Source organism: Furipterus horrens, unplaced genomic scaffold (genome assembly GCF_987537825.1).
Source record: "Furipterus horrens unplaced genomic scaffold, mFurHor1.1.pri manual_scaffold_13, whole genome shotgun sequence".
Classification (NCBI taxonomy): Eukaryota; Metazoa; Chordata; class Mammalia; order Chiroptera; family Furipteridae; genus Furipterus; species Furipterus horrens.
Window position 1 is genome coordinate 54405773 of NW_028327183.1, and position 25951 is coordinate 54431723.

The 25951-nt window shown below is 50.5% G+C and overlaps 1 protein-coding gene across 2 annotated transcripts; it reads left to right on the forward strand.

Annotated features, from left to right (window-relative positions):
- Window positions 1-5330: 5330 nt before the first annotated feature.
- Window positions 5331-16529, forward strand: CACNG6 (calcium voltage-gated channel auxiliary subunit gamma 6). 2 transcript variants are annotated; one of them, XM_090260579.1, is made up of 5 exons: window positions 5331-6721; window positions 10870-10944; window positions 12369-12506; window positions 14515-14574; window positions 16234-16529. In XM_090260579.1, the coding sequence occupies exons 1-5, from the start codon at window positions 6394-6396 to the stop codon at window positions 16470-16472; spliced, it is 840 nt and encodes a 279-aa protein (XP_090116705.1). In that variant the 5' UTR covers window positions 5331-6393; the 3' UTR covers window positions 16473-16529. The 2 variants fall into 2 exon arrangements, with proteins under 2 accessions (XP_090116705.1, XP_090116706.1); XM_090260580.1 differs by lacking the exon at window positions 14515-14574.
- The last annotated feature ends 9422 nt before the right edge of the window (window positions 16530-25951 follow it).

Consider the following 25951-nt stretch of genomic DNA (forward strand, 5'->3'; position numbering starts at 1 on the left):
GACAGCATCCCCGCCATCCTCATAGAGTTTACATCTTGTGCATCAGTCAAGGAATTGTGTTCACCAACAGTAAATTACGATTAGGACAAAGGAGAAATCCAGCAGGCTACAGGATGCTCTGTCACGGGGGCTTAACCCAGTTTAAAAGGAAAGGCTATTTTAGCTTACACAAATAGGATAACAAGAAGCAGCCAGGTGAAGATGGGTGGAGTGTTTCGGCCCAAGAACAGCATATGCGAAGGTCCTGTGGCAGGAGGAGCTTCTGAGGAAGGCTTTCGTGCAGTGAGTGAGCCAGGTGCAGGTGGAACGAGTTGAGGTTGGAGACATAGACAGGGCCAGACTTCCCAGGGACTTGTAGGTTAGGCCGGGAGTTTAGATTCTGTTTTGAGGGCAGTGGGGAGCCATGGAATGAATGGCTGTCAGCAGGAGCGCAACGTGAATGGTGTACAAAGGGGAGGCAGGAACTCTGAGATGAGAGAGAGAGAGAGGCAGACGCACACTGGGGCTCAGCATCAAACACAGACACTGGCTCTTGAAACCCACTTGTGGGAGAAGGCAGATAATTACACAAATATGGAAGCATAGACATCGTCTTGTGTGCAGCAGAGGCACTGGGACTGACTTAGAGATTCGTGTGTTCATTCATTCATTCAGCCATCTGCTTGTTGACATTTCTGCGCCTCTGCTGAGGTACACCAGGCAATGTGCTATGGAATCAGGATCCCTGGGGGTGAGCGAGTGAGGCAGGCCTTGCAGGAACAGACAAAAACCACAGTCCAGGCAGGGTGACCGGTGCTGTAATGGACCATGCTGGGCACCTTGACAGGGAATGGAGTGCCCAGCCGCCCACAGTAGGCAGTACATAGGAAAACCTGGAGAACTTCACACCCAGCCTAGGTTTCAAATGGTTGAGCAGGAGTCTGCCAGGCGAGGAAAGCTTTCAGGCAAAGCCCTGGAGGAGTGAAACTGTACACTGTATGGGGACAGTGGTCAGTTTGGGAACACTGAAGGACACGGTGGGGGGTGGGAGGCCAGCCCAGAGAAGCAGCTAGAAGGCAGGGTCTACGGTGCTGGAGTTCTAGGCTGAGGGGTTGGGGTGCTGTTCTGAGGGACATATGGGAGAGCTTTGAGCAGGGCACTGGCAGAAACACTCGTGGGTGTTTGGAGAAGCCCCTGGGATGTGGCAGCTGCTCTTGGATAGCGAAAGAATGGCAGCTAAGCTGGGCAAGGGCTGTCGGGTGGGCGGGATGGACTGAAGGTCACTGAGGATGAAGAAGGAACAGTGCTTAGTGGTTTCCCTTCATTGACTTGGCAGATATTTCCTGAGGTCTTCCAGGTGCCAGGCCCAGCGCTCTAAGGTGCTGGGTGCACCAAATCATCAGGCCCTGCCCTGCCCTCGGAGGCTGCTAGTCTGGTGGGAGGAGTGGGCAGTGAGGGCCCCATGAGGCCAGGGCCTCCGCCAGCCTCTGTCCCCATGCAGGGGAAAAGGGTGGGGCAGAGGAGGATGGGAGCAGGACTGGGTTTGGGGCCTTCCCTCAGGAGCCCCTGTGGAAGGACTGGAAAGGGGGAGAGAGATTGGAGAGTGGGGATCAGGGAGGAATGTCATGGAGACAGTGTCAGAGATGCCACAAAATGTGGGGGAAGGAATATGCATTACCAAAGATGGGGGAAATTGGTATAGGGTGACCAATAGGAGGGGGGTGGAGAGGTGGGGTTAGAAACAAGTGTGGTGGGAGGTGGGGCTCTGGGGGAGGGGACACAGAACTGGTTGGGGGTAATGGAGTCTAGGGTCTAAAGGCCAGAGAAAGATGGAGGGCGAGCACAGGGAGGGATATGGGGGAAGGGAAATAAGGGAAGAAGGATGAGGCCAATAGAGACCCAAACTAGGTTAGTCTCAGAGACACAGAGAAAAAGGCAGGTGATCCAGAGGGGAGAGAACACAAGTCTAAAGTGAGACAGCTCAGAGCCGTAAAAAATATGCAGAGAGGCGGAACCACGGAGAAAAGATCCCAAGAGCTGCCTAGAAAGAAACCTGGGGACTCAGAAGCAAGTTTGTCGTATAGGAACAAGCTGTTTCTGTTGCTTGGCTTCTTGTTTTCAGTGTTCAGGAAGTATTCGCCGAGCACCAGCCTGTCCTGGACTCTGGCAAGGCCCAAGGTATTGGCTGAGTGGACGGTCCAAGTCCTGCTCTCCGGGAACTCACAGGAGAGGCAAACAAGAGAATCGAGGTTACAGGGAACTGTTTTAACAACCTAGCAGAGCTCTTGGCTGGTGTGGCTCAGTGGATTGAGTGCCAGTCTGTGAACCAGAGGGCTGCAGGTTTGATTCCCAGTCAGGGCACAGGCCTGGGTTGCAGGCCAGGTCCCCGGATGGGGGCGCACGAGAGACAACCAAACATTACTATTTCTCTCCCTCTTTCTCTCTCCCTTCCCCTTCCCTTCTCTAAAAATAAATAAAATCTTAAAAAGCAACAAAAAAGAACTTAGACTGTGCTAGGCCCTAAAGGAGACCTCTCTGTAGAAGTAAGCTTTAAGCAGAAACTGTGGTTGTGAGGGACAGAGCAAGCACTCTGGCCACCAAAAGCGGCACAAAAACCCAGAGCAGTCCCAGGGTGGCCAGAACGCTCCAAGGAGGCAGGCAGAACAGGCTGGGGGCCCATCACCTAGGACCATTCAGCCCTGGGTTGTAACTTGAACTTCTAGATTCAGGTGGGATAAGCACAGGCCTGGTGTGATTATAGTTTCACTAAAAACCAAAATACCAGAACCACACGGCTGGGCTGAGAATCGATTCAGGAGTGGAAGTGTCAGGAAGGAATAAGGGGGCTGCTGTCCTTGGCGGCCTGGCCCCCCCGTGGAGTCAGGGAGGAGGGACAGCAGTGAGATTCTGGAGGCAAAACCTATAGTGATGAACAGGACGTCACAGGAAAGGGAGTGAGAAACCCAAGGCAGGGAGAGAGAGGGCTCTCTCTCCATTGGGCACGAAACAGGGGGCCCCGAGGGAAGGAGTCAGGATTGGGGGGGGGGTGCGGGGGGAGGAGTCAAGCACGTTCCTTTGCAGAGGCCTGTGAGAAACCCAAGTCCAGGTGTCAGGTCACCAGCTGGAAATGTGAGACTGGAGCTGGGGGAGAGGTCATAGCTGAAAATAAAAATTTTGGAAAGGTCAGCATATAGGAGACATTTAAAGCCATAGGACTGGATGAGGTGACCTAGGAGGTGAGTGTGGACAGAGAAGTGGCCACAGCCAGAGGGGGGAGGGGGAGGGTTGCATCTGCATGGGGCAGAAGAGGATGCAGCAGGTCAGGAAGAGGGGTGACCATGAGGTAGGTGGAGACCAGGAGGAAACCCCGAAATGTTGCTGAGAACAAGGAAAATCCCGAAAGCAACCAACCAGCATAGTTTGATAATGGGACCCTGGTAAGAGGTCTTTGCAATACAAGGGTGGGGATGGGCCTTGCTAGAGTGGAAGAAAGAAAGAGGGAGGGAGGGAGGGTGGAGAGCTGGCCGTTTTATTTGTGTGTGTGTGTGTGTGTGTGTGTGTGTGTGTGTGTGTGAGTGAAATTAACAAGGACTTCCATACCAAAGAAAGCTGATGCCCTTTCTGTGAAAGGAGAGACAGGGAGACTGGCAGACAGGGAGCTGGGGGACAGAGAAATGCACCCTGGAATGAGAGCTGTTACAGCAGGTGGATTGAGAAAGACAGAGGGGTCCAGGGCCCTGGAAGGGACATGGATTCGGGGGGCAGGTGGACTGTACCTGGGGCCACTCCATACCTAGACTCCTCACTGGAGCATGAGAAGACATTTAAGCATGTCATTCAAGACATTTTCTGAGCAGTCTGGAGACAAGCAGGACGGCCAGTCAGATAGCAGAGGGGGCCGGCTCTAGGGGGCATTTTCCCTGGCCTGGGAGAGGACGTGGGTGTTCGCATCTCACTTCATCCATTCACACATTTGCTCATTCATTCATTCACTCATTCACTTGCCTAAAGCACAGTTATTTCCTAAGGCCTCCCGTGTGGTCCTGGGGTGGGCGGTGCTGAGGCCAAAGAGGTGAGCTCCTCCTGCTCCTGAGCCGGACCCCAGGCGGGGGGAAGAGGCCACGGAGGCACACAGTCACCCCAGGGCGACGTGTGCTCACCTGAACACCACGTCCAGAGCAGGGCACACGGAGAAGGCCAGGGCGCACCAGCGGGCTGGGGCAACCAACTGTGGGCGAGGAATTGGTGAAGATGGGTCCCACCTGGGCCATCAGCACAGGGGCTGAGGGCAGGGATGAAGGGGTGAAGACCAGGCCCTGCTGCCATTCCACACGGCTGTCCTGTCCCTGCCCCTGGTGGGGCAAAACTGCATGGAAAGTCCTCCGGGGTGCCCCGTCTAATAAACTCAATGAAGAGGACTGCGGCTCTGATTCCCGTGCTCACAACAACCAGCCTCTCCCTGGGCCTGGCCTTTCTACCTCCTGCAGAGCTGAGCACCCAGCACAGGAGTCTGTCCTTTTGCCTTCAAGACCCAGGGATCTGGGCCCCAGCCCCTCGCCCCTCAGACACAGGGGTCCGGGCCCCCAGCCCCTCCCCCCTCAGACCCAGGGGTCCAGGCCCCCAGCCCCTCCCCCCCTCAGACACAGGGGTCCGGGCCCCCAGCCCCTCGCCCCTCAGACACAGGGGTCCGGGCCCCCAGCCCCTCCCCCCTCAGGCCCAGGGGTCCGGGCCCCCAGCCCCTCCTCCCTCAGACCCAGGGGTCCAGGCCCCCAGCCCCTCCCCCCTCAGACCCAGGGGTCCAGGCCCCCAGCCCCTCCCCCCTCAGATCCAGGGGTCCAGGCCCCCAGCCCCTCCCCCCTCAGACCCAGGGGTCCAGGCCCCCAGCCCCTCCCCCCCTCAAACACAGGGGTCCGGGCCCCCAGCCCCTCCCCCCTCAGACCCAGGGGTCCGGGCCCCCAGCCCCTCCCCCCCTCAGACCCAGGGGTCCGGGCCCCCAGCCCCTCCCCCCTCAGGCCCAGGGGTCCGGGCCCCCAGCCCCTCCCCCCTCAGGCCCAGCAGTTCAGGTTCCCAGCTGGGCCTGTTCGGGACCAAAAATCTAGCTCCCTGACCTGCTCCCTCTCTCGCCACCTGGGAGGATGGACCCTCCGCTCCCACGCTTGCCCCTTAAGGAAATGAATGTCCCTTCAGGCTCCAGCCGGGTCAGGACCCAGCCCAGCCCCTCCCCCGCCCCTCGTCCCCTTAAAATACCCGGGATCCCTATGGCAACAGGCGCCGGGGCGACAGGTGCTGGTGTTATTTACGGGTCGAGCCCGAAATAGCCGGGAGGGTGGGGGTGGGCGCCTGGGGGCGAGGCCGCGGCGAGCGCGGCGCAGGTCGGGCGGCTCGGCAGCAGGCGGTGCGGAGCCCACCGTTCGGAGGATCGCGGAGCTGGGGCCGGCGCGGCGCCCAGGCAGGAGGGCGAGCGGGGTCCCTGCCCAGGAGCGGGGGGCGGGAGGCCTGCGGGAGGCGCCGGGCCTGGAGCTGAGCCTGAAGCCGTCCCGGCCGGGCAGGCCCTGGGAGCCCGGGGGAGGGGGAGCCCAGTGATCCCGACGGGACGCCGACAGAGTCCCTTGAGTCCCGGCTGTCCTTTGAACCGCGGGGGGTCTCTGAGCCCCAGTGGGGACCCCAGGTCCCCGTCCTGAGCCCTGGGGGAACCCTCGGCCCCCTTCTCTGGACTCTGCTGTCCCTCAACCAGCGGCCCCGTCTCTCAGGCCCAGCGCAGACCTCCGATCTCTCTTTGAATTCCAGCAGGTCCCCAGCCCCCCTTTTCTGAGCCCCAGCCAGGACTCGGCTATTTCCTTCTGTGGATGTTGAGGTGGGGGGATTCCATTGCCTGTCCGAGACCCAGAAGAAGTTCAGATTCTCCCTCCTAAACTCCAGAGGGGACCCCACTCCTACCTCCTCAGACTCTGAGCCCCAAAGAAGCCAGGAGGTGCCTCCTTTCACACACACCGAGGACCTCAGCTTCTCCTCCTGGGTACCCCGAACGCTGAGCCTAGCGAGGACCAGGAGCAGCCCCTCAGAGCTTCGGGTGGCACTCACTCCTCCTGCCCAAGTCCTAGCTCTGGACTCAGGGGACCTTGATTTCCCCCCGGGTCCCCTCTCTTTGCCGAGTTTGTGTGGACACCCCAGGCCCTTTGCTGAGCCTCAGAGGGTTGCTCCCCAGCACCCGGCGGAGGCCGGGACTTGTTTTATTTTTCTCTTCTGAGATCCAGAGAAACCCTTGGCTCTCCCGTCCGAGGTCCCAGGGAGAGTCAGAAATTCCTTTTTTCATAGTCCAGTGGGAACGGCCCCTCTCCCGCTTGGAGCCCCCAGGCCCGCCCCACCCCCGCCCCGCTCCGAGCCCTCTCCGTTCAGGCCCCTGCTCCGCGGACGATGATGTGGTCCAACTTCTTAATGCAAGAGGAGAACCGGCGGCGGGCCGCGGCCGGGCGGCGGGGCCACGGGCAGGGCCAGCCCGAGCTGTCGCCGGAGCAGGAGGGGAAGATCAAGCTGGCGCTGCTGCTGACCGCGGTGGGCGCCACGCTGGCCGTGCTGGCGGTGGGCACCGAGTTCTGGGTGGAGCTCAACACCTTCAAGGCCAACGGCAGCGCCGTGTGCGACGCCGCCCACCTGGGGCTGTGGAAGATGTGCACCAAGCGGCTGTGGCAGGCGGACGTGCCCGCGGGCAGGGAGACGTGCGGCCCCGCGGAGCTGCCCGGAGGTGAGGCCGCCCCCAGGCTCAGACCCCAGGCAGCCAGCGAGCCCCGATGGGAGAGAACGGGACCCCAGAGACAGCCCGAGCCCCAGGGAGGGAGCGCGCACCCTCGGAATCAGCCCGAAACCACATCACCCTGTGCTCCCCAGTGGCCTCTGCCCCAGCACAAACTCTGGAGAGAGAGAGAGGGACAGTCTGTACCCCAAAACTAGCTTGTGCTCCAAGACCAGCCTGTACCCCCGGATTAGCCTTTCCCCCATGCCAGCTTGTACCCCTAGACCATCCTTTTCCCCTGGACCAGCCTGTTCCCCTAGACTAGCCTGCACCCCCGGATTAGCCTTTCCCCCATGCCAGCTTGTACCCCTAGACCATCCTTTTCCCCTAAACCAGCCTTTTCCCCTAGACCAGCTTGTTGCCCCAGACCAGCCTGCACCCCCAGACTAGCTTGCTCCCTCAGACCAGACTGTACCCTCAGGCCAGTCTGTACCCCCAAAACTAGTCTTAACATCAGACTCTCATATACCCTCAGACCAGCCTGTTCTCCCAGACCATCCCGTGCCCCAGACCATCCTACAACCTCCAAAGGTCCTGTACCCCCAATGTGGCCTATGATCCCAGACATTTCTGTGTCCCCAGACCAGCCTAGGTGCTTTGAGAGAGCCTAAAGAAAACTGGTGCCTCCGCATACCCCAGCCCGTGACTCCAGACACAGCTGGTGCCCTCAGACAGCCTGGGTACCCCAGAAACTCCCATGGCACCTGAGACAGCCTGTGCGCCTGGAGAGAGAGTCTGGGTTCTTGGGGTCAGCTTGCTCTTCCCGAGACAGCCCGCACCCCCGTCCCTCAGCCTCTGGGAGACAGACAGCCTTGACCTACACCCCCAAGTGGAATCCAGGCCTGTTCCCACCCACTGATTCCACCAAAGGGAGTTCTCTCCACACACCTCCCAACACCCCGGGGCAGCCTCCTGCTACCAGGGAAATACGCTCCCTCATGTCCGGTCCCGTCACCTCCAAATGCCCAGACGGTACACTCCACTCTGCTCATTGTCTCTTAGACACCCCACAGCCTCACTTCCCTGCAGAGGGTTCTTCACTCCTAACTAGGCCAGAGTGCCCTCCCCTGCTTCTCGCTCCCCTGACAGGGTGCATGCCTTGCCCTTGGCTTATACCAGGGGGACACCCTCTGCCTGACCTCCCTCAGGACCTTACACACTGATCACCCATACGGATCTCCTCACTCTACCATCCGAAGGCCGTCCTATAACCTCCGTACCCCTCAAACATCTATCCCTCTGGGCTCCAATGGAAATTCCCTCCTTTATTTTGCCAGGTGTGGAATCCTCCATCCATGGGGTCCCCAATAGGATGAGCTGAGGCCTTGGTAGCAAAGTGGGAGGTCAAGCACCCCTATTGTCTGAGGTACCCACACACTCAGCGCCCAGATTAAACCCTTCACTTCTGCAGGTGGGCTACTATTTGCCCTTCAGGTCCTCAAGTAGGAAGTTCCCGGACTTTCACCAAATGGGATGCCCCAGTAGTATAAATATTAGATGTTTACATAGGGCCCGGCTCTGTTCCAGGTACTTGGCATGTACGTGGCTCTGTGGATACACCCAGGCTTGTCATATGGGGTTTGAACCCTGGTCGTCTCTGTTTTTAGCAACTACACTTCGTTGTATCTCACTAGTCTGAAAAGATGCCCCAAAGGCTCTCACTGCACAGGAGGGAGTGTCCCGCCCCACCACACTGCATATCATGGGGGACCTCACATCTCTTGATGTCCCCCGTTTGGCCAGAAAGGACTTCAACTTTGTTACAAGACCATTAGCATCATCCCATTCAGAGAACATCTCACCTCTTTCACTAGCTAAGAAATACCTCACACATCCCACTGCCTATCATGGGGCATTGCGAGGGGCTGCAGGGGGGCGACCCATAAATGACTATTTTCCAGACGGGATGAGCTATAGCCTTTGGGGTCAGAGACAAGATGTCCTACACAATCAGTAGCCAAAATGGGACGCCAGACACCTCACGCTGTCCTCGCCCAGTAGAGGGGCCTTCCTGGTTCCCTCGTGGCTGTAGACTACGCTCCCCCATTGATTGCCACAATAGGGTCCTTCCCACTCCGCTCCATGAAGCATAAGGATGATCATGTCCTCCTCCTTCTTTCAGGCCACCTGGTGGGGTGTCCCTGCTCACTTGATTCCATTTATCTCTTCTTGTTTTTCTCTCCTGCAGAATGGGGGCGATAGTATGATAATTGCTCACAGGATTGCTATGTGGGTGCATGAGCTAATGCATGCCGAGCGCCTGGAACAGAGCCAGGTGCTCCGTAAGCATCCCATATGTATATATGTATGTCGCCTCCACCTCCTTCCGCTTGGAAAGTTCCTTCCCATCCCCCAGACGACCTGGCCCCCCCCCCTCTCTCTCTATTTTCTGTTTTTTAATTTAATTTTTAAAAGTATATTTTATTATGTTGTTACAGTAGTTCCATGCCTCATCCCTCTCTTATTTCCTTCGCCCCTCTTGTTCGCTACCTCTCTCCTGCCTTTCCATGCCTCAGTTTTCCCATCTGTAGAATAAGCAAGTCAAATCAGGTGAATTCTGCAGGAAGTTCTGGCTTTAAAATGTAACTTGGAAAGTGTGTGTGTGTTTTTTAAGTTTAGGGTTTCTTGGACTTCAAGTACACAAAGTTGGATGAATCATACTCTTCAGTTTATGTCAGAGTCATTACCAGCTTTTGCAAGATCCTTCTGCTATATTTAACATTATTATCTTTTTTGTTTCATTTCTTCCTGTGACTCATCTCTTTAATGGGTTTGCTACACATCCACGGATACATCTTTCCACTTGGAAAATATATAGTGTTATTTTATACCTGTTGTTGTTTTAATGTCCATAAATTACATCACGCTATAGATTTTTCCTGTTTCTAACTTTTTCTCAGTGCTGTATTTCTCAAGTATCTCTAGGTTGCTTTCTGTTACTCTTCTGGCTCCCTGTTATTGTAAACGTATATGTTCTTGCATTGGGTTTTTTTCTGTATGTATCCCCAGAGGTAAAATGGCTGGTTACAGGGTCGAAATGTACTTTACTTCATACAGTCTGTCAGCGTGATTTCTAAAAAGACTGGCGCAGGCATGCCTCGAAGATATCATGGGTTGAGTTCCAGACCACTGCCATAAAGCCAGTCACACAAATTGATCGCTTTACAACACACGTAAAAGTTATGTTGACACTATACTGTAGTTCATTAAGTGTGCAATAGCATTATGTCTAAAAAAGATACACACCTTAATTTTAAAAGACTCTATTGCTTAAAAAAATGCTAACCATCATCTGAGCCTTCAGTGAGTCATCATTTTTTTGGCCAGTGGAGAGTCTCACCTTGATGTTGATGAACACACAGTATCTTCAAAGTGTAATGAAACAAAGTTTGCCTGTAGCGGTTTACGCTCCCAGCTGTTTCCTCTTAGCCTTCCAAGACCTGCTATTATCCTCTTAATACTTGCCAATCTAGTGGCTCTGAAGTGGCATTTCCCTGCTGACTTGAGTTGCATTTCTGTGATACCTGGTGAGGCGGAGCATCTCTTCAGGTACTTGGGAGTCATCCAGGCTTCCTCTTCTATTTGGCTCTTCTCATCCTTTGCCCATTTCCAATCGGATCACCTCTCTTTTCTTGCCAGTCTGCAGGACTCCTTTGTGTATTCTAGCCAGGAATCCTTTCTGAGATAAGAATTTCCTCGGTGAGCTTTCTGTTTCCTGGATCTCGGCGTCCTTTGTTGAATACAGTGATTACCCATTTCTAACCCCACTTGACTCTCAACAAACCCATAAGGTGGAGCCAAGACAGAGACTATTAGACTATTATCTCCTTTAATAGAGGAAGAGTCAGAGGTCCCTGAGAGGTCAGTAGCTCACTCAAAGCCACAGATCTGGACCCCAAAGTTCTGCATCAGCATCGGAACCCCAGCTCCTGGGCAACCTGTGTGACAGCAGGTGCCTTCACAGAGCAACATTTTTCTCTGCTCTCAGGGATGCTAAAGTCATATGTTTAGGCTACTGTGAGCTATGTTTCGTACTGTGACCTTACACGAGGGACCTCCATGTCCTCGGCTCCCTTTCTCTCTCTCTCCTGCTCCCACAGAAGCCAACTGCACCTATTTTAAGTTCTTCACCACTGGGGAGGAGGCACGCATCTTCCAGAGAACCACAAAGAAAGGTGAGAACTTTTCACCCTGCAGCGCACTGGCGATGGGAAGTCACTGAGGGTGTCAGAGGAGTTCTTGGGAGCCTTGTGCTCTTCTCTGCTTTGGCCCCGGATGTGCTCAGCTCCTGTGTGTGTCCTTGGGAGGTCCCACCTTTGGGGGGGTGGTGGCAGTAAAGTCACTGTTCTCCAGAGCCCTGTGCCCAACACTCCAACCTCAGCTCTGTCTTTGCCGTACGTTGTGCAACTCCGGGCAAGTCACAGGCAGCCCCTCTCTGCGGATGGTGCTTGAACATCTCACAAATGTGTGTTTACCACATGCTAAGTGTGGCGCTGGATGTCCCATTTATAAGATCTCCATCCGGCCACACCCCGCAGGCAGGGGCTTTCCCTTAGGCCTCCCAATGAGAAAACAGGTGTTCCTGTGGAAACTTTTCTGAAAGTGAAAACGTTCTGTGTCTGTGCTGACCAATGTGGTAGCTGCTGGCCCCACGTGGCTACTGAGGACTTGGAGTGTGGCAGGCGCAACTGAGAAACTATTGGAAATTTTATTTAATTTCAATCCATTTAAAATGAAAAGGTCACATGGGGCTAGCGGTGACCATGCTAGACAAGTCAGCTCTTAAGACTTTCCTATTTCTACTCTAACTGTAGCCTCTTTGTTACCCCGGAACCTCACCATCCCCACCTGTAAGAGAACTGTGATCCTGTCATGAACCTTTTCTGATTTAGTCCGCTGCTGCTGCTAAGACATACAGTGTGGTGTCTGGCACACAGTAGGTCCTCAGCAAACACTGGCTCCTTACCCGCTCCACTCCCTTTTCTCTCGTTTTGCTGTTCAGTGAGTTTGGACAAATCACCGTGCTCCTTTGAGATGGTAAATAAGCATAGTGCGCGCGTATGGAACGGCTGCTGGGTGCCAGGGCTGCCCGGGGCACCGTACGCCTGTGGTTTCTAGTCCTCGCAACAGCCTGATTCAATAGGGATGGTGACCCTGACTTTCTGGAGGAGAGAACTGAGGCTCAGAGAGGTTCTGTGAATTTACCAGACTCTCCGGCTGGGACGTGGCCAGGCGGGATTTGGACTGGGATTGTGCCTCTGCAACACGCCTCCTCCGTTGTCACACCCACACACACCCACTGCCCCGTTTCCTCACCTGCAAACAGACGGTGACCAGATCATAAGTAATCGTTGGTAGTTCCCCTCTCCTCCTAGTTCTGGCTCTCTCCCCTCTCTGTTTTGTGACCTTAGGCAAGTCACCGGTCCTGTCTGAGCCGTAGCTCCTTCAAGAGTATAAGTAAATTACTGGACTGGATGATTTTCTACTTGGAAATTCTTCTCTAGTCCTGAGTCTCCCACTTTTCTGGTTCTGGGTCCCTATCAGGAGGTTCTCCCCATTTTCTTCATGTTCTCCATTTCTTCACCTTCCCTCCTCACAGAGGTGAACCTGGCAGCTGCGGTGATAGCGGTGCTCAGCCTGGCGGTCATGGTCCTGGGATGCCTCTGTGTCATCATGGTGCTCAGCAAAGGCGCCGAGTTCCTGCTCCGAGTTGGAGCTGTCTGCTTCGGCCTTTCAGGTGAGGGTTGAGAGCCTGGAGCCTGAGGAAACTGTACGCTGGGAGGGGGAGCCCCAAGCACTGTTGCATGCTGGGAGGTTAAGACCTCTCCAAGCACTGTTGCATGCTGGGATGTGGGACCTCCAAGCACAGCTGCAGAATGGGAGGTAGGGTCTCCAAGCACTGTTGCATTCTGGGAGGTTACGACCTCTCCAAGCACTGTTGCATGCTGGGAGGTATGGTCTCCAAGCACTGTTGCATGCTGGGATGTGGGACCTTCAAGCACAGCTGCAGAATGGGAGGTAGGGTCTCCAAGCACTGTTGCATTCTGGGAGGTTATGACCTCTCCAAGCACTGTTGCATGCTGGGAGATTGAGATGGCTCTAAACACTGTTGCATGCTGGGAGGTTGAGATGGCTCTAAACACTGTTGCATGCTGGGAGGTTGAGAGGTCTCCAAACGCTGTGGCATGCTGAGGGGCGCAAGGGCTGTAGGAAGCTCAAATGTGAGAGTTCTAAGCTCTGTTGTTGTCTGGGAATTGGAGGGTCTCCAAACACTTTTAGATTTGGACCTGGGGTGTGCAAGGAGTGTTGCATTCTTGGAGTTGAGGGTCCAAAAAAAATGATGCATCTTGTGGAATATAGTTCTTACTGGGTTAAATGTTTTCTAATGTGGATAGAAAGGTCATTCATTATGCAAACACTTGTTTGTTAGGGCTGTCATAACAAAGCACCACAGACTGGGTGGCTTACACAATAGAAATGTATTTTCTCACAGTCCTGGAGGCTGGAAGTCCAAGTTCAAGGTGTCAGCAGGGCTGGTTCCTCCTGCGGCCTCTCTCCTTGGCAAGTAGATGGCCCTTTTCTTTTTGTGGCCTCACATGGTCATCCCTCTGTGTATCTCTTCTTAAAGGGGTGGCAGCCATATTGGATCAGAGCCTGCCCAGATGACTTCATTTTAATTTATTTCTTTGGAGACCCTATACAGTCACATTCCAAGGCACTGGGCCCCATTACATGAACTTTGGGGAAGATGCAAGTCAGCCCACAACAATGCGTTTACTTGATTATTGACTACCTCTCCTTCTGGGATGAAGCATCAGGAGGACAGAGCCTTTGTTAGTTTCATGTATATATGTTATAATGAGAGCTTAATTAAGATCTCTAAATTGGCCCTGGCTGGGTGGCTCATTTGATTAGCACATGAACCTGATACACCAAGGTTGTGGGTTCAGTCTCCAGTCAGGGCACATGCAAAAATCAACTAATGAATATGTAAGTAGAACAACAAAATTGATTTCTCTCTCTCTCTCTCTTTCTTTCACTCAAAAACAAAACAAAGGATCTGCTGAATGAATGAAAGATGCATGAATTAGCAAGAGAAGGAAGGAGACTGGACAGTGTCTCCTCCACATCCAGAGGTTTTTCCCATGTCCAGTGCCCTCATGCTGAGCTGCGAGGGTCTATGAAGGTCTCAAGAGAGGCCATTGAACCATGGTACACAGGCTCTAGGCTACACTCTCCAGGCTCCTGATTAAAAACCATGGGGGCTCTGGAGGACAAAGAGGAAGGAGGGTCAGGGATGGAGGTTAGGATGAGGCTCCAGCATCTGAGGCGGGGGGGCAGCTCGGATCCCTGAGCACAGATGACCACCATATGGCCCTATGTGATCTGACCCCTGCCCACCTCTGCACTCCCAGTGCCCACCACTGTCCTCCTGCCCCCTCTCTCTGCTCTGGTCACACCAACCTTCTTTCTTTCACCCAGACACACTGTACTCCAGCCCACCACAGACCTTTGCACCAGCTGCTCCTTCTGCTTGGAATAGCCATTGCTTAATTTTGTGCATGGCTGGCTTCTTTTTATTCTTTGTTTGGGTCTCAGCTGAAATGGCTTTTCCTGGTGTCACTATTTAAAGTCCTTGCTCCACCCCTGAATGCCACGCCCCTTCCCATCACTCTGTTTTTATCTCCTTCCACCGTGCATCACTCTCTGAAATTATCTTGTCTTCTCATGTGTTTACTTTGGAGGTTGCAACCTGGCAGCTGGCAGGCCAGCGATGGACCTTTATGGGCTTTGCTTGGCGGGCGGTATGTGAAGATTTCTCTGAGCCAGAATCAAAAGGTTGGGTGAATTCCCATAGAAGTCATAATCATTTAGAAATTTTAGCTCTTCTTGAAAAAATCAGAAGGTCTGGCAAACAAAGTCGCCATTGCGGAAGGGCTGCAATTGGCAGAAGCTGGGTTTCGGTCATCTCTCATTATTCCCATCATACCTGCCTGCTTCATTCTTGACTCTTTCTCATTGTCTCTGGCAGGCATTGTTTGCCACCTGTCTCCGCCAAGTACAGTATAAGCTCCATGAGGGCAGGGTCTTTGTCTGTCTTGTTCCTTATTTTTTCTCTTTTCTCTTTCTTTAAAAAATCAAATTGCATTACAACTTGGCTTGACTGGTTTTCTCTTCTTTTTAAACTTTTTAAAACAGTTGATTTGAGAGAGAAAGAGTGAGAAACATAGATTTGTAGTTCTACTCATTCATGCACTCATTGGTTGTTTCTTGTATGTGCCCTGACCAGGGATCGAATCCACAACCTTGGTATATCAGGGAGATGCTCTAACCAACTGATCTACCTGGCCAGGGCCTTGATTGCCTTTCTTCTCATTTTGTGATCCACCATCCCTATGTTTTCAGCTTTACTGGGCAGTGATTGACAATAGAAATTGTGTATATGTAAGGTACATGATGTGATGTTTTGATATACATATACATCATAAAATGAGCACCACAGTCAAGCTAGTGAACACATCCATCACCTCACATGGTTACTTTCTTGGCAAATTGTAACAGACAACACAGGATCATTATCTATAGTCTCTATGACATCTGTTAAATTTCCAGCACTTATCCTGTACAGCTGAAACAGTGAATATTTTGACCAGCATGTCCCTGTTCCCCCCACCCGCAGCCCCTGGCAACCATTATTTGACTCTGCACTTCTTCAAGGTGACTAGTTTAGATTCCATGGTCACTCTACAAAAGCCTTGATGAGCCTTTTTCTCTCTTAAGTTTTTACTTATTTATTTTTAGAGAGAGGAGAAGGGAGGGAAGAAAGAGAGGGAGAGAAACATCAATGTGTGGTTGCCTCTTGCGCACCCCCAACTGGGGACCTGGCCTACCACCCAGGTATGTGCCCTCACTGGGAATTGAACTGGCAACCCTTTGGTTCACAGAGCAGCACTCATCCACTGAGCCACGCCAGCCAAGGCAGCCTTGATTAGTCTTAACTTGACTTTTGTGATTCTGGATTGCTGGGTTTGCTTTTTTTTTTCTCTTTTAAAGTGGCAAAATACACATAACATAAAATTTACCATTTTCAGCATTTTGAAGTGTGCAGTTCTGTGCCATTAGGCAGCCATCACCACCACCCATCTGCAGAACCTTTAAACCTTCCCCAGCTGAAACTCTGTCCCCATTAAACACCCACTCCCAGCCCTGGCACCCACTGTTCTACTCTCTGTCTCCAACAGCGATTGTTTCTTCTTTCTCTCCAGCTTCCAAAATTGTGTCTGCCATGTAATAGGTGTTTACAAAGTCATAGTTGTTGAATGAGTGAATGAATGAGAGGGTGCTGGGGAGTCCCCCAGCTTTCTTGTTTGAGAAGCATGTGATGGGGTGTCTTGGAGGAAATGCTGAGACCCAAGCTGGGGGTCCCCAGGGGCCTGAGCACCACGTCTCTCCTCTCCCCACAGGCCTGCTGCTCCTGGTCAGCCTGGAGGTGTTCCGGCATTCCGTGCGAGTGCTCCTTCAGAGAGTGGGCCCAGAGCCTCCCGCAGCACCGGCCCTGGCCTACGAGTACTCCTGGTCCCTGGGCTGCGGTGTGGGGGCCAGCCTGGTCCTGCTGCTGGGGGGCCTCTGCTTTCTCCTGCTCACCCTGCCGCCCTGGCCCTGGGGCTCACTCTGTCCCAAGCAGGGGCACAGGGCCACCTAGAGCCCCCCTTGTGCTTTCTCTAAGCTCCTTCCAAACCCTTCTTCTTCTTCTTTTTTTTTTTATCTCTTGTCCCGTCAAAACCTTTTGCCCCACGTCCTGGAGAAACTGTTTTCCTTGCGTGGGGGCCTCACATTGTTTGCACAGACCTGTCTCTCCTGCTCTCAGCTTTTCCTTCTGTAAATATGTTTTCCTCAGTGGCTGACTTTGGGTTGCTTAGGGGTGGGGTGGGGAGAGGCTTTTTGCAAACGAGGGTCCCCAAGGAAGGTTGCTGGGGACCTGATGGGGTAAAGGGGGATGGGGGATGGAATCAGGGGCTGTGGGGAGGGAATTGGACCTATTTTCCAGATTGTGGGAGAGCCTTCTTCTGACTAATGTGAAATTTGGAGAGATACGGGAGTGGGAGGGGAGAATGTCTGGGTCTGACCTTGCTGTGGTCTGATTTGGGAATTAAAGGTTTGGAAATTTAACAGCTTTGCTTTGGAGTCTGTTCATAACGAGGCTGTGCATTCTAGGGGAGAGAAAAGTTACTCCTTTGCTCCCCAGAAACACACTGCATGCTACTTACTAGCTCCAAAGCCCCGTGTCAATGAACTCATAGAGGGTGATGGAAAATTCTCAAATCTAGAACAGAAACGTTATTACGGGTTGAACGTGTCCTTTCCAAACGTATATGTTGGGGTCCTCACTCCCTGGACCTCGGAATGTGACCTTATTTGGAGATAGGAGTCTTTACTGAGGAAATCAAATTAAAATGAGGTCCTGTGGGCGGGCCCTGGCCCAGTATGACTGGTGTCCTTACAAGACAGGAGATTAGGACAGACGTGCGCAGAGAGACGATGAGGTGAAGAGACACAGGCCCTCACAACCTCAGAAGGACCAACCCTGCGACACCCTGAGGTGGAGCTTCCAGCCTCCAGACTGAGAGGCAATACCTTTTTGTCTACGTCACCCAGTCTGTCCTGTTTTATTATGGCCACCAGAGCAGCCAAATACAGATTTCAGTACCTGGAAATGGGGTGCCGCTGTCACAAGCGTGTAAGGACGTGGACGCAGCTTTGGGAATGGGGAGTAGGTGGGGGCTGAAGGAGTTTTGAGGCGCATGATAGGAAAAGCCCAGACTGTGTTGAGGCTGTTGGTAGAAACGTGGACGTGAAAGGAAATTCTGGGGATGGCTCAGGAAGGAGCGTGGAGAGCTGAAGAGAGCGTCTGTCGTCTCAGGGGACACACTGACCGCAGTGAACGGACCGTGGTAGAAGCAGGAACAACAACAGCACTCGCAGTCACCGGTGAACGAAGACCCCATGTCGGGTGTTCGCGTCCCTCAGGCCAGAGGGTCAGCCTCCTCCCTCAGGAAGACCAATAAATGATTTCAGCTCAGAAATCACTGCTTGGATTCCTCCACTAGGTGGGAATTGGCCTCTCAAAGGCCGACATCTCTTAAACATTAAAAAGTATTTAAAATTCAGTCTATGTGCTGGCTTATGAATACAAATGTATTCACATTCTGAGTGTGATTCTCTGAAATGTCTCTATAATTATAAAGTTAAATATAATTCGATAGGATATTATATAGAATATATATTACATTCTTATACCAGTATTATACATAATATATAATTATGTTACATTCAACATATTCTCATGATAATGAGCTTATTATATTATGATATGTTAGTATATTCTCTCAAACATTTCTATATTTAATTATAAATATACATACAGTTATGTATTATGTAATTATATATAATCATAACATAATCTTTATCTAAGGTATTATATTAATATTCTGTCATATTATGTAATATATCATTCATAATATCGCATATATGTAATGCCATATTATGCAATAGAACATTGTATTATATAAATGGTATAATATTTATAATAGAACAAATGTAACAAATTTATATATAATATATTCTAACATATATTACATAAATACAACATATTACATAGATATCACATATTATACAACAGATATTATCACATATATGACACAGATATCACATATTATATTACATAGATATTATCCCCATTTATAACATAATTATACACTGTCCCAGGGTTGAAAGCGGCTTCCTCCGGAGGAGAACGCTGTCGTCCAGGAAACGTGGGGCAGGCCTTTTCCAACTGGCCGCGACTGTGCATGTCTCATGCAGTGCTGTGCTCCGCTCTTTGTCCTCATTTCTTCTGCACTGAGATCAGCGTCTCGCGGAGGACCCTGGCAGGAGAGAGCTGCGCACGTGGTTCACGTCCCTGACCGAGCCGAGGCCGCACGGGGCAGGGCTTGAGCGTGTGGGCTGTGAAGGCTACCGTGGGGTCTGAAGCCTGGGTCTGCCTCTCCCACCTGAGCAACTCGCTCGTCCTCTCTGCGCCTCCATTTCTTCCTGGCTTCACCTCCTAGAGTCCTCGTGAGGAGCACGTGCCCTAATAATCCCCACAAGGCTGCAGAAGACTCTCGGGCGCCAGGTCACTGCACCATCGGTCTGGCTGTTAGTATTTACCGCGTGGCACTCTGGGCTCAGCACACAGTAGAGAGTAAAAAGGGACCCCCGATGAGCTGACACTCTGCTGCTGGAAACATAGTAATCACATAATCACACTAATGAATATGTAATTATAAACTGAGATAAGTGCTAGGATCAGGGATCATCAACAATTTTTTTCTATTTGATGTTGTGCCCAACCAGCTCAGGGAACCCCCCCAAGAGATGTCTGCTGTGGGGGAGGGACCTGGTCATGGGGAAATGATGGCTCTTTGTTCTCTGGGTCTTCCTTCTGCAGGCTCTTTCCTACCCGGGGTCTTCCTGGGCTCTCAGAAGTGGGACACAAATAGCTGCAATCACATCGTAGTATGAGATAATTTACTAAAGCATTAACTTGCATTTCTTCACATTATTTTTCTTGTAGTGAAGCAAAATAAAAACTTCTTTTTAAAATAATTTAAAAATATATTTCACTTATAGCTCTGGCTGGTGTGGTTCAGTGGATTGAATGCCAGCCTGTGAACCAAAGGGTCGCTGGTTCGAGTCCCAGTCAGGGCAAATCCTTGGGTTGTGGGCCAGGTGCCTGGTTGGGGTGCGCGAAAGGCAACCACACATTGATGTTTCTCTTCCTCTCTTTCTCCCTCCCATCTCCTCTCTCTAAAAAGTAAACAGATAAAATCTTAAAATTTTAAATCTATAGTTGACATTTAATATTATTTCATATTTGCTCAGGTGTACAGCATAGTCAGGCAATTACATATTTTACTAAGTGATCACCCCAATAATTCTAGTCCCCACCTGGCACCACACATAGTTATTACAATATTACTGCCTATATTCCCTGAGCTGTACTTTACATCCCTATGATTATTTTGTAGCTGCCAAATTGTACTAAAATTGATGCTTCTTGAAATCTACCACCCTTCTGTCCTTTTTATATACATTTTAAAACTTTTCGGAACATAATTTCAAACTTACGGAGAAGTTACGAGAGTCAAAATTGTGCCCCGAAGACCCACATACTCTTCCCTCGGATTCACCGCCGTAGGAGCGCCGCGAGGACGAGGGCGTCTCACTTCAGGCTTCAAGGGCGGGGAAGCCTCAAACGGACCGCTCAGCAGGTGCAGGGCCCAGAAATCCAGGGGACTGGCTCGTGTTCGAAATGTCTCAAGGGGTCGGGATTGTGGCTAGCAGCTCTGAAGACACTTGGGGACAGTTTGGAGAGAGAGGAGAGGGAATGGGGTGGAGAGAAAGAGAGAGAGGGAGGGACAGGGAAACAGAATGACTGTGAACGAATCAAGTGCTTTACACCCTTTCGACGAGCGCCACCTGGAGGTGGCAGGTGAACCCTGCAGGGAGAAGCTGGACCTCGTGGCGGACGCCCCAAGACTCACGCAGTGGTCGTCGGTGACCAACCCGAGGCGACGCATTTACAGGCGCGGAGAACTAACTGCAGGTGAGAAGACTGCAGCCTTGAGAGAGAGAGAGCGCGGGGGTGGAGGGAGGAAGCTAGAGGCTCCAGGTGGGAAGATAAAGAAAAAGCTGACTAAGCCCAGCTCAGCCAAAAGCAGTTGAGTGACTGAACTGGCGCTATTTTTTCCCGTTTATTAATTATTTATTTATTTATTTATTTATTTATTTATTTATTTATTTATTTATTTATTTATTTATTTATTATTTTAAACATTTTATTTATTTAGTTTTAGAGAGAGGGGAAGGGAAGGAGAAAGGGAGGGAGAGAAACATCAATGTGTGGTTGCCTCTTGTGTGTCCCCAACTGGGGACCTGGCCTGCAACCCAGGCCTGTGCCCTGACTGGGAATCGAACCGGCGATCCTTTGGTTCGCAAGCCAGTGCTCAATCCACTGAGCCACACCAGCCAGGGCTGGCGCTCTTTTTTTTCCCTCGCCATGTGAGTACAGAAAAAAAGCAACAGTGACTGTAAGTCATTATGTTACAGAAACAGGGGTGTCTAAAAAACCCCGGAGTTTGTGGCTGGGGGATGGGGAGAAGGAAGCAGCTTTCAGAATGCCTCCACATGCCGGAGGCTGGTGGCTGGTGTTTTTCTTTTTTATTTTTTTTATTTTGGTTTTTCAATTACAGTTGTCGCTGGTGTCTTTCTTATGCAAAATGGCTTTAATGCATCCAAAGCCTCAGGTAGATGGGAGGGGTCTTGAACCAGGGGACAGTATGGAGAAAGCACACAGAGCCTGAGTGAGGTTCTGTGACTGGTCAGAACTGGTTACCATACCCACTGCATCAGAGGACGCAGTCAGGGATTTAAAAACAAGCGGCAGACATTTTAGCCAGGCTGACCATGTGAATTTAATTGGGGACAGGCTGACCATGCGGATTTAACGGGGACTGACGATGAAGTTTTAAGGAAGGGACGTACCTTGCTGCTTTGAAAAGGAAGGATCTCCATGTGGATTACAAAGGACTAACTATGCAGTTTACAAGGAGGCTGAGAATCCACGAGGTTCTGGATTAAAAGCTGGTGTACACCATAACACAGACGAGGTCACCCCAATCAGGATTGAACAACTGGCAGCTGCTGGTAAAGCTGAACTGTGTTTGGAAAGTAGGGAAACGGTATCTCTGACTTCTAAAACTAGCCTGGTTTGGTAGGGGGAGGCAAGGATATGTGTTTATGGGTGTTTTATGAACATAAGACTTAACAGCAGAAATCTGCAAATAATTAGATCTATATAACTGTTAAATAAACAACTCTTTCTTTTCACTAAACTCTGGTATTGAGAGTTATAATTCTGGTGGCGAGCAATCGGGCCCCTAAGAGCCCGTTCGTTCTGTTTCAATTGGAGCAGCCCAGGGGTTCTGTAACAATTATACCTAAGGTGACTGTAAAGGTCATAGGACTTGCCTTAGGTCTTTCCCAAGGTCAGAGGTAAGGAATGACACCTATGAAGTGGGTGTGATGGGGGTGGGGCGGGGGGTGAGGAAAAAGTTGCTTTCTGAATCACTAATGCTCATACCTACATCTTTACAATGGATATGCTTACAACTAGGGTGACTGGCTCATTCCAATTTGCCTGGAACATTCTCAGTTTCAGCCCTGAAATGTCCACGTTCTGGGAAATTCCTCATCCCCCTATCCTGGGAACCCTCGAGTCCTGGGAAAACTGGGATGGTTGGCCATACTGCTCACAGAAACCCTATTAGCTATCTGTCTATGATGAGAATGTGGAGTTGCAGAGAGTTTAAGAAATCTTCCCAAGTTCACAGGAATCCAGCACTTACATTGAATACTGTCTAAAAACTGAGGACTCTCTTCTTCCTGAGGTTTTTGGTCTCTTCTCAGCATGTCCCACGTGGTAAGAAAAATACACCTGGACTCCACTTGTTACTGTATTCATGACTTCAGAAAATAGTCAGTAAGTGTTTTATTAAAATGAAAGACTTGTCCCCTGGCCAGGTGGAGCAGTTGGTTGGAGCATCATCCCATGCAGCAAGATTTCTCTCTCTCTGAATCAGTAGACAGGTCCCTGAGTGAGGATTACAAATAACAATAATAAAGACTTACTATCCTAATTTAAGGAGGATACATTCTAAAATAGATGTCCATAAATCATTTCTATTAGACTTATCCATTTTAGTCATCAAATATTTGTCAGGCCCATTTGATCAAAACAAAATCCCTTCTCAGACTAGCTTAGATTCAAAGAACTTTTTGGGTTTTGTTTTCTTCTGTTTCGGGTGCAGAGGGTGCCAAGGATGATCAAACAAGAAAGCTGCAAGGAAGGAAGGGAGGCTGAGTTTTGGAAGCAATTAGAAGGAAAAAAAAAACCACTGTAGACATTGTCACTGGTCTCCTTTGCTGGATGCTGTCTGAGTCATCTTTGTGTTTCTCAGGAAAGACCGGCTTCCTCCACATGGTGAGACAGATGGTCACCAAGAGCTCCCAAGTGTTAGAGTGAGTGATTTCTGTGAGGAGAGGAACAGAGAGATAGTCCACCCCCTCTTGCTACTCCCCCATGTGACCTTGGCAACCTGGGGCTGGTGAGGAGAAGGGGGTGAGGGGAACCATTCCTGGGAGCTTCTGGGTGAAATGGAAGGCCAATACACCAGCTCTGTGGGCACGTGCCCAGCGCAAACGGGACCTCCTGCTTAGAAGGGGACCCTGCGTTTGGCTTTAATGCTCTGAGGCCATTCATCTTTGCATCTGTGTTCTGTTAATGAATTCTGATGGGACCCTAGCGCACACTCCCCCACCTCTGTTCTGTGCCTCTGCTGGCTTGGGGTTGGGGGAGCAACAAAGGAGGTGAAACCGCCAGGAGCCCAGACTGAGGAGGCCTCCCTAGCTTAGTCCCCTTGACCCGTTTCTCAACCCAGGGTCCCTCACTGAACTTCCGATGTAAAAGCAAAGCCATGAGGTATGAAGCTTCCTACAAGACAGGCCCCATCTGTGTAGCAAGACCAGCTAGGCCTCTGTCCAAAGCAATGTTGTTGGGGCCCCTCCCTGAGCAAAACCACACCCACTCGGATAGATGTCACCAGCGGCTTCGAATGTCACAGACAGAAAGGACCCCAGAAACCATCAGTCCTGCTTGTTCCCCCTTTTACAGATCTAGAAACTGGGAAAGATCAGGGGAAAGTCTTCCCCTGCACCCCAGCACACCCATTTCCTCATTTGATTCAACTCTTATTCTGGCAATTGGTTCAGATTTCAAAAAGCACTGTTCTAGGGCAAAGGTTGGCCAATACGGCCCAACACCTGTCTTTGTAAATAAAGTTTTATTAGAACACAGCTGCACCTACTTGTTCACATATCAGCCACAGGTGCCTTCATTCTGCAACAGCAGAGCTGAGTGGTTCCGACAGAGATCGTACAGCCGACAGAGGCGGAAAACGTTACCCTCTGCTCCTTTTCAGAAGTTTGCTGAGCTCTGGTTCCAGGACTCAGCAGGAGCCCGGGGTTCAGATCAGTTCTGCCACTGTTACTGGTAAGACTAGAAAGATAACTTGTTTTAATTTTAACCATGTCATTTCCCTTCTGCTTTTCCATTTTTTCTTTTTAAATTAAAAAAAATATGGGCACACGGTACAATTTTATTTTTAATTTTTAAGGTATGTTTTATTGATTATGCTATTACAATTGTCCCAATTTTTCCCCCTTTGCTCCCCTCCACCTGGTACCCGCCTTCCCTCTAGAAATCCCACCCCCCTTAGTTCATATCCATGGGTCGTGCATATAAGTTCTTTGGCTTCTCCATTTTCTTTACTATTCTTCACATCCCCCTGTCTATTTTGTACCAACCCATTATGCTTCTTAAACCCTGCACCATTTCCCCATTTCTCCTCCTTCCCCCTCACAGCTGATAACCCTCCATATGGTCTCCATACCTATGGTTCTGTTCCTGTTCTAGTTGTTTGCTTAGTTTGTTTTTGTTTTTTAGATTCAGTTGTTGATAGGTGTGAGTTTGTTGTCATTTTACTGTTCATAGTTTTGATCTTCTTTTCCTTAAATAAGTCCCTTTAATATTTCATATAATAATGGCTTGGTGATGACGAACTCCTTTAGCTTTACCTTGTCTGGGAAGCACTTTATCTGCCCTTCCATTCTAAATGATAGCTTTGCTGGATAGAATAATCTTGGTTGTAGATCCTTGCTTTTCATCACTTTGAATTCTTCTTGCCAGTCCCTTCTTACCTGCAAAGTTTCTTTAGAGAAATCAGCTGACAGTCTTATGGGAATTCCTTTGTAGGTAACTTTCTTTTTTCTCTTGCTGCTTTTAAGATTCTGTCTTTATATTTGGCATTTTAATTATGATGTGTCTTGGTGTGATCCTCTTTGGGTCTAGCTTTTTTGGGACCCTCTGTGCTTCCTGGACTTGTATGTCTATTTCCTTTGCCAAATTAGGGAAGTTTTCTTTCATTATTTTTTCAAATAAGTTTTCAGGTTCTTGCTCTTCCTCTTCTCCTTCTGACACCCCTGTGATTCAGACCTTGGCACTTTTGGAGATGTCCCAGTGTCATCTTACTCTCTCCTTGTTTTTTAAAATTATTGATTATTATTTCTGTACTGGTTGACTGTTTATTCTTCCTTATGTTCCAACTCGTTGATTTGAACCCCAGCTTCCTTCCCTTCACTATTGGTTCTCTGTGAATTTTTCTTTATTTTACTTAGTGTAGCCTTCATTTCTTCCCTTATGCATTAACTGTACTCAATCATTTCTCTGAGCATCATTATCACCAGTGTTTTGAACTCTGTGACTATCTCATTTTTGCTTAGTTCTTTTTCAGGAGTTTTGATCTGTTCTTTCATTTGGACCATAATTCTTTGTCTCCTCAATTTGACAACCTCCTTGTGTTTGCTTCTAACGGGTGGAGCCTTAGGTACTCATCAGTGGGGGGTGACCTGTTTCACTGCTTTGTGGCACTGTATGTGGGGGAGGGGTCAGAGAGAAAATAATGACACTTGCTCAGCATTTGCCTCTTTTTCAGTCACTTCACCCTGTTTCACGTATGTGGCTGTTGCCCCTCTAGCTGTTGCCCTGGTGTTGGTTCCCAAAGTGGGTGGGTTTGCATACATTCTAAACAGGCTCTCCTGTGAGACAGGCAGTTTCTTCTCCATCCCAGCCCCCAGTAGTTTTCACAGCCAGAAGCAATGAAGCTTTATTTTCCTGGAGGTGGAATCCTGGCCTGTGAGGTCTGGCCTGAGGCTGGGATCGCTCCCCAGGTGTCCCTCCCAGCTTTTATCTGCTACACGTGAATGTGGGACTGCCCATTCCACCCAGCTGCTGTTGCTGCCTGCTGCCTTGCCACACCCTAGCTGCCACCACACCGCATCATCTCCACCTCAGCTCCCCTCTCCACCCCTCCTACCTGTCTGGATGAATATTTCTTCTTTAAGTCCTTGGTTCTTGGACTTCCATACCATTCGATTTTCTGGCAGTTCTGGCTGTTTTTGTTTTGAGGTTGTGATCCTTCTTACGATTGTTGAGGAGGCAAAGTGTATCTACCTACGCCTCCATCT